General features: G+C 58.5%; 1 protein-coding gene across 1 annotated transcript; it reads left to right on the top strand.

Annotated features, from left to right (window-relative positions):
- The first annotated feature begins 7,597 nt into the window (after window positions 1-7,597).
- Window positions 7,598-8,634, top strand: HES3 (hes family bHLH transcription factor 3). Its single transcript, XM_070246917.1, has 3 exons — window positions 7,598-7,678; window positions 7,796-7,877; window positions 8,261-8,634. The coding sequence occupies exons 1-3, from the start codon at window positions 7,598-7,600 to the stop codon at window positions 8,632-8,634; spliced, it is 537 nt and encodes a 178-aa protein (XP_070103018.1).

The following is an 8,634-nucleotide window of genomic DNA, read 5'->3' as shown; positions in this document are numbered from 1 at the left end:
ACCCAGCCCACCGCGCTGGGGCCGCGCGCAGGGTCCGAGCCGCGCCTCTCGCCCGCCCTCGGCCGGTCCCCGAGCGCCCGCTGGGTCCCAGGTTGCGCCGGCGCGGGGACACTGCCCGGGGGGCAGCCCGAAAACCCAGCACTGGTCGTCCACGCAGCAGGATGACCGCCCACTTCAGTTCGTGTTCAGGGAGAATGTTGGCCGGTGGTGGAAAAACTTAGGACATCTTAGGTCTTTTAAAAGGCAGAATACAAAACTTTAGTGTGATCCTGACTTCACTTGGGAAGAACAAAAGCGTATGTGTGAGCCTGGGAAAATGATTGAAATAGAAGCCCAGATTATGTAACCGCGGTTATCTTCAGGGGGTAGAACTCTGGGCGACTTGTCTTCTGTTTTTTGGTTTGAGTTTAGTTTTATTAACTCTAATATGCACGTCTCTGCAGAGAAGGAGGATTGAAGGGAAGGCCACGTGAATACATGAGAACACAGTGGTTGAGAGCATAAAATTTGGACTTAACGAGAGCTTGAGTATAATTCTGTTCTCTATCTGGGTGACTTTAGGGAAGTAAGTTAATTTTTGTTTTTTTGAGGAAGATTAGCCCTGAGCTAATTGCTGCCAATCCTCCTCTTTTTTTGCTGAGGAAGACTGGCCCTGAGCTAACATCCGTGCCCATCTTCCTCTACTTTATATGTGGGACACCTACCACAGCATGGCTTGCCAAGCGGTGCCATGTCTGCATCCAGGATCTGAACCAGCGAACCCCGGACCGCCGAAGCGGAACGTGCGCACTTAACCGCTGTGCCACCAGGCTGGCCCCAAGTTTATCTTTTGAAGCTTAGTTTTTTCATCTATGAAAGGAAAATAAATAATACTTAACTCTGTATGGTGATGGGTTGGATTTAATAATGTGTGCCAAGCCCTTAGCACAGGCAATTGCTCAGTAAGTGGTAGATAGTATTCATAATTTTTTAATTTACCGATATGTTAACAATGGTTATTTCTAGGTGATGGGGGTTGTTGTCTTCTTTGTATGTTTTTGTATTTTCCACATTGCCCACAAGCCACATCAGAAATTGTTCTTAACTTTTTGAAAGAGTTAATCTCCCCCGCCCCCCCCCCCTCCCCCGGCCCCCGGACCTGAGGAGTTCACAGAGTGATGGTGGAGGAGAAAGGCAAGTAAGCAAGTGACTAGCATAAACCACAGTGGGGTAGGAGTGAGGCAGGAGCCAAGTAAGGGTGGAGAAGAGAGAGAGGGACCCCAAGGAGAGGCCTGAGGGTGGGAGGGCCGGAGGGTTAGGAGTCTGCCTGGAAAAGAGGCAGGAGCTAGGTCTCGGGCCCTCAGGGACCGGCAGCCTGCCGCCACTGGAAATGAGTGCAAGGGCATCTGAGGGGGGAGAGGGAGGGAGGGAGAAGGGCAGGCACGGAGTTTACAGACACAGAGGCAGGAGGAAGCAAGCCTGAGGCGGGATAGGGGACAGGCCCCCGGGGAGCCTGGAGCCCAGAGTAGTGGGTCAGAGAGCACTGAGGCCAGGCAGGCAGGGCTGCAGTCAGCTGGGCCCTGTATCTGAGCCCCTGGCTGGCCCCCTCTCCTCTGTCCCCGAAGGACCTGGCAGAAGGCCTGGCATCTGGGCAGCTAGGCTTAGAGAAGGATGGAGAGGCTGGGCTGGAATCTGGGTCCCAGCACTGCCGCAGCCCAGCTTTGTGACCTTGGGCAAATTACCTCTATGAGCCTCGGTTTCTGTAAATTGAGGATCCTGATTTCACCGTCAGGTTATTGATAACATTCTATAAAGCCCAGTACCCTGTTTGAATGGTGCTCAGAAACATTTGCTAAATTCAATTAATGGGAACTGAAAGGAGATTTAATGTTTTAAAATCCAAAGTGGCCCAGCTGCAATGCCACGTGGGAAGGAGGCCTGAGCCTTGCTGAAGGCTGAGAGCAGGCTCTCCTGCCACTGCCCCCAGTTTCTCACGGTTTCCCCCAGACTCAGGACGTCTCCCTCAGTGCCGGGACACCTCGAGGCCGCTAGAGGGCACTCATTGCATTTTCACTCCTAGGAGTGGGCCTGGTCCCGGGGCAGAGAGCTGCTCCAGGAAGCTCTGTCTCTGGCCATTGGCGTCTGCTCTCCACCCTGACTTCTGACCCTGATTTGCCCCCAGGGACTGTCCTCCTTCTGGGGGCACAGAGTAACATGTAATCCAGCCTGAGCAACCCTCTCTCCTCTGTCCATCACTTCCTCTTAGACCCTACATCTCTCCATTAGCCCCATCTTGGAAAAGGGAGAAAGAAAGGGGAGACAGTCCCCTCCCACATGATGCTGGACCTCAGGCGAAGAAAATTTTTAGAAGCCAGTGGAGTTCCTGAATCTGTCAGGGACCAGGGCTCACAGAGCAGTGATGGAAGAGAAAAGCAAGTAAGCAAATATATGAACACGCTGGCATAGACCCAGAGAAACAAAGTTACACACAGACACACAGAGAAACAGTAATTCACACAGAGATACAGACAGAAACACACAGACCTGCTTTCCCCCCAGAGAGGAAAGCAATCTGATCAGACAAATCCACTCTGCACCCAGCTCTCCAGTGTTACCCCAGTTTGTCATCCCCCAGGCTAGGGGAACCACGAACCTACAAAAATATAAGAAAGGAACGCTACTCAGCCCTGGGATGCCCCCCTGCCTTTTTTTGTAAATAAGCATTTGAATGTGTTTTGTTCTTGGAGCTGCAGGCAAGCACAAAGAGAGCCCTTTCTCATGCAGGAAGGTCCCTCTGCAGCGCCCCCAATCCTGCCCTCCGCCCACCAGCTGACGTGGCTCTCCATCCTGGGCCCAAGTGGGTATCCTTTCTGTTTGAAGAGCCCTAAGGACCACGTTGACTTTTCCAAGTTAAACTGCAGGCTGAGATGAAATTATGCTTTCTTAATTTTTCTTAAATGGGGTCGCTTTATTGAGCAAGAGAGAATGTAGAAAGGGAGGATGGCCCAGAGCAAGCAGGAGACAGGTGCAAGGATGGGGCGTTCTTGCCTCTCCACAGTGGATAACCAAGCACCTCAACCCACACCAACTTCCCAGGATGAAAAGTTTGCTCCTGTCCAGCCTGACAGCAACTAGGACAAAGTCTGGGAAACCAGCCTCTCCCTCCTCCCTGCTGGTGGGTCCCCAGTCACTCATTGTTAGAGTGGCCTTCTGGGGCTCCTTGTAACTCACAGGCCTCTGCCCTGTCCAGTGCCCACATGGAGGCCGGGAGGGGCCTGTCCAGTGTGGCTGCAGCTCTCTCTGGGAGGAAACCCTGGTCCTCCAAAAGTTGTCCTTCCCTTCCCCTGGCTATCTTGGGCTCCAGGCATGAAAGCCCCCTCTCCCTAGTCTGGAAATGGGTAAATGACATGTAATTTATGAGCACATCAGCCGAAGTGCATAAGTTACATGTGCACAAAGGGGCCGGGTAAATATTTAAAGATTAGAGCCAGCTGAGGAGAAACACAAAAGGCTGGGACAATGGGGGTCTCCCTGAATTCACTCTCCCCAGGCCAGGCCAGCTCGGTTCAGTGTTGATGCACTCACCAGAGTCCCAGCCTTTGTCTCCTGGAGGGGCCCTTGGCTGCTGGGATAGTCAGAGTCCCAACACAGCTAAAGAGAGTTAAACAATCGCGGCCTCTCCAACCCCATCTGGAGACAATTGGCTGAGTCATTTCAGTGCTTTTGCTGTGTCCCAATAGTTAATTACATGGAGCCATCACTTCATTCCACTTTGAAGTGCATCTGCGGAGGGAGATGGTGCATTTCTCCCTTCAGTCACCACACCAGCAGCAGCCTTCCTGAGCATTGCTTAAAATGCCTGGGGGCTGCACGAGGGAGGGTCCACCCAGGACTGAGACCCTGCACAGGGCTGTCACCTGGGATGGCTGGTGGGATGTCTAGTAGGGCTCTTGTCCTGGGCCTGCAAACCCCCTCTTCACTGAGTTTCTAGACCCAACTTGTTCTGTAATGTTCTTTCTTTCCCCAAAGTCACGAAAACAAAATGCGGGAAGGAGGGGCAAAGGCACAGGGCAGTTTTCCCCTTAATTTCCCCAGCGCAAGGAAGCAGAGGGCCCTGAGTAGCCCTGGAAGCCCCCAGAGCCCTCTGGACTTACAGAAGGAATATTTCCTTGAATGAGCAGAGGGCGGCCTGTGTCTCCCGAGTGCTCTGCCTGGGCCTGTGCTCCTTTCCAGGCCCCCTGGGGACTGCAGATGCTAAAGATGGAAAGGGAGTCAGTCGGTGGCCTATATCCCAGCTTGCATAAGGCCAGCTTCTAAGTTGGTCCATGCCCTTCCCAGTAGCTCCAGAGCACCATGTCCTGCTTGCTCTCAGAGAAGACCCGGGCTCAGATGGTGAAAAGGCCTCCCCTGCCTCCCCCACGCCCCTTCCGAGCCTGGCCTGCCTGAGAGTGTGCTGAGGAAGCCCAGACGCAGGACTGGAAAACAGAGAAGGGGAGGAGGTGGACCTGGGGGTCCCCAGCCTGGGTCACCGAGAAGGAAGGATATCGGTGGAGGCTTTTTTAGTATCTTTTCCAATTGCCCTTTGCCGGATGCAAAGACCCGACTTTAACTTAGTATAGGAAGGGGCTACCCAAAAGAAGGAGCCCAAATTGAGGGTGAAGTGGAGATGAGGAGTTGGAAGCTGTCTCCAAGCACAGGAAAACGGAGGATGAAACTTGCCCAGGGATTCCTTTCAGCCTTAAGCCCCGCGCGACCCTCAGTCGGCTTAAGGCGAGGAGAGAGCCGTCTGTAGCTGTTAGTGGCGTGGGAGCCGCGTTAGGAGCGGGGGAAGCCCAGAAAGTGCGACGGATCAGCCTAAGCGGGGAGACACCAGCCAGAGGACGTGACGGGGGAGGGGAGGTGCGGGGCGCAGCGGATGGTAACCGGTGGGGGTAGGGGCAGCCGTGGCGGAGGCCCGTTAAGTGGGCGGGGGCGGAGCTTACCAACTGAGACTCCTGCTTGGGCCTCCCCCCGCCCACCCCCTACCCCCCATCCCGGGCCTTGCCTCCTGTAGCCAAAGCAGAACATTGCGAATTAGCGCATTTTGCGGTCAATTTTCCACTTCTTAAGAAACACTAAGCCGCCCACGTGAGCGGCCCCACCCAGCACGCTCGGGATCCCTGGGAACGGACTCTAGAAGGGTGGTGGCCCCAGGGGCTGCGGGTGCCAGGGTGCGGGCGGGAGCGGCCCGCGGGCCCCTTTATGGCGGCCCTAAGTCTGGAGAGGGGGCGGGCCCGGCTCCCCCGCTGAGGGCAGCGAGAGCAGCACGGAGCCCCATTCGTTTGCTAATGCGCCGGAGTTGAAAGGCGCGGACGGCGGTTTATGGGGAGGGATCATAATTAGAGGACAAATTGCCCCGCTGCCGCGCGGCTCGAGAGCAGAGGCGGGGGTGAGGAGAGACCGCCGGAGCGAGGCGCGCGCCCAGCCTCCGTGCAGATGTGCAGCAGCTGGAAGTCCGCGCGCTGCGGGGCGCCCGGAGTTTGGCCCCGAGGGGGCGGGCGCGAGCGCGGCTTTATGCAGCCTGCACAATGCCCTTAACACTCGGCTGCCCCCTTTGTGCCCGGCCGCGCCGCCCGCCCGCGCTGCGGCACCTTTGTACCGTGCCGCCACCGCCCCAAGCCGGAGCGAGCGCACGGAGGCCTCTCGGGCCCGGCCAGTCCCGGCGCTTCAAAGCTGCCCGGCGCGTGCCAGCGCCTGCAGTCCAGCCTCTGCCCTGCTGCCCGCCCCGGGCCTGGCCCAGCCCAGGTCTGGCCCGCAGGCCCTGCAACGCGGGCGGAAGAGCACCCCGGAGCCGCTACGACCGCAGCCTCGGCCTGAAAGGAGGGCGGGGCGCGATTCTCCACGCTGCTTGGCGCCTGGGAACGCCGCTGCCCGGGCAGGGCCTGTCAATACCTCGGGCGGGGGTGGGTTGGGGGAAAGCTCGAGGGAACTGGGAGCCTACCCAGGACCCAGCAATTTCCCCTCCCCCTCAAGCTGAGGCCCTGCAAAGGCCAATTTGTTCATTCTTCTGCCGAAGGCTCAACTGCAGAACTTTTGCGTCCCTGCAACTTCCCCATCACTCTCGCAAGGAGCCATGCGGGCCCGCGTTGTTCAGAATCCCATTTTAAAAACCCTGAAACTGAGGCCATGAGAGCCCAGTAAAGGGAGATGTGTAGGTTTGAACCCCGGGACTCCCCTGGAGGTCAGCCTTCCTGTCTGTCACAGCTACTGCAGGCCAGCCTCCTGGGGCCCAAGCCTGGACTGCACTGGAGTCCTGCCCTAGGGCTTAGCCGGTCCTGGGGCAGGTGCCTCCTCCACTGAGCTCCCTGGGTCTCCAGCCACACCCTCAATAATGAAAAGGGGTTGGGACTCCGGACCTCCAAAAGCTCTGAATGGTGCTCTCCCCAGATGATCAGTGCTCTTCCCCACCCCCACCTCCCATTTGTTAGGACCGACGGAAAGCTGTCGGGAATAAACTCCCAGGCGATCCCTGTGAAGGAAACAGTCCTCAGAGCCTGAGGTGTCCAGCCTGGAAACCCAGGACTGGGGGTGGGGGAGGTCGTTGTGACTCACCCTGCCCTGAGGCTGCCTGTGGCTTGCCTCCTAGCTGGAAGAATGTGGGTTGTTGGGTCCTAACAGAGCTAGAGGGCACCTGAGCCCAGGCTGCACCCCAGGGCAGGAATGCTCCCAGTCCCAAGGCCCCAGTGAGGAGGATGCTGGCTGTGGCCCCGCGGGCGGGCTGCACGCTTTAATGGGACACATGTTGCTGCGTGGCCCCCGCGGGCCCGGCCTGCGCCCGGCTTTCAGTGGCCATAGGCAGAAAATCGCTGCATTGTCCCAACATTAGGGCGACTAATGCAGCGTTGCCAGCACGGCCAGAGCGTGAAGCCGGCAGAAAGGCCTTGCTGGCGGGTGCTCCCTGCCTCCGCGTCTTCATCAGGCCAGTAGAGACCCTCTGCTCTGTATGGTCATTAGCAGGACTCACAGCTGGCTGGGCCCATGGACCACCCCCAATGAGTGCCCTGCAAAAATGCTTGGAGACAAAGGGCAGTGAGGACTAGGCAGTGGGCCTAGTGGTGAGGCCCAGAACTGAGGGAGACTGGGACAGGACAGGGCATGGAGGTGGTGGGCATGGGAGGGGACCCAAGACTTGGGAAGTGGTGGGGATGAGAGGGATAAAAGAAAGACTGAGAAAGGGCAAAAGGGGTCCCTCGGGAGGGAGGAGGGGTCCTGGAGGCTAGGCCAAAGCGTGGGCTATGGGAGCGGGACAGGCAGAGGGAGATGCAGAACTTCCCGGTGCATCCTCCCTTCATCCCCTCCCCCTCAGGGTTCCTCGAGTCCAGGAGCACCTCATTGACATGTAAACGAGGGACCCTTTATAAAAAGGCAGCACCACCTCCCGAGGGCACAGATACGACAACATGGGCACCGAGCCCGAGACCCAGGGCTGTTCTGGTGGTCCCTCTTCCGGCAGCTTCCGCAAGGTCTGGGGTCCTGGGGGCATGGGGTGGGGGCCCTGCCGAGGCTGACGGGGGCAGAGGGTGAGAGTGCCGTGGCCCTGCCCTCTAACAGCCGCTCTGCACAGATCTCCAAGCCACTGATGGAGAAGAAGCGACGGGCGCGCATCAATGTGTCGCTGGAGCAGCTCAAGTCCTTGCTGGAGAAACATTACTCGCACCAGGTGAGACATGGGGACGTGGTGGCAGTGGTAGTGGTGGGGGGGGGGGGTGACTCGATCCCCAACCTCATCCTCTCCAAACGGGCTGCCCAGCTAAGAGCCTTTTCCACGGATCCGCAGATCCGGAAACGCAAGTTGGAGAAGGCAGACATACTGGAGCTGAGCGTCAAGTACATGAAAAGTCTTCAGAATGCGGTGCAAGGTAGAGGGGGGGTCCTGGAGTGGGTGGGGTGAGGAGCAGGGGGGGACTTGTAGGGTCAGATCCATGGTTACTACAAGGCCAGATAAAGAAGGGACGGGTGGAAAAGAAAGCTCAGGGCAGGGGGCAGCCGAGTGAGGAGCGGGCCCCAAATCACTGGAAGGGGAGAAGCAGCAAAGGCCTGGCTGGCTGTGGAGTTGTAGTCCGGGTGGACGAAGGTCTGGACCCCGGCGGAGACGTTCAGGGTTCCTCCTCTCCCCTCCCTTCTCTTCCTCTTCACACTTCTCCCCTCCCGTTCTCTCTCTTCTCTACACCTCTCCTTTCCTCCTCCTCTCTCCTTTTTTCCCCTGCCCTCCACATTTCTCCCGTCCGATTCCCTCTCCCAGAGCTCTGGCCTGTTCCCAGCGGAGCCGAGTACCCGTCGGGCTTCCGCGGCTGTCTGCCTGGCGTCAGCCAGCTTCGGCGGCGCGGAGAGGAGGGCGGCGGCGGCCTGCGCTGCCACCTGGTGCACGAGGGTGCGGGTGGCAGCACCATGGACAGCGCCGGGCCGGGCCTCGAGGCGCCCGCGAGACGCGGCTCCTGCGCTCCCGCCGTTTGGGCCCCTGATCCGGCCGCCGGCGGCTCGCGGTCCCCGCCATCCCGACTCCTCTTCCCTGGAGGTCTCCCCGGCCCGTCCACCAGCGTCCCGGAGCCGCAGCCGGCGTCTCGTCGCTTGGCCGAGAGCCCCGGGCCTGGGCTGCGCGTGTGGCGGCCGTGGTGA

The sequence above is a fragment of the Equus caballus genome, chromosome 2 (assembly GCF_041296265.1).
Source record: "Equus caballus isolate H_3958 breed thoroughbred chromosome 2, TB-T2T, whole genome shotgun sequence".
Lineage (NCBI taxonomy): Eukaryota > Metazoa > Chordata > Mammalia > Perissodactyla > Equidae > Equus > Equus caballus.
Note: the sequence above shows the minus strand (reverse complement) of the source record. Positions and strands in the feature narration are given on the sequence as shown.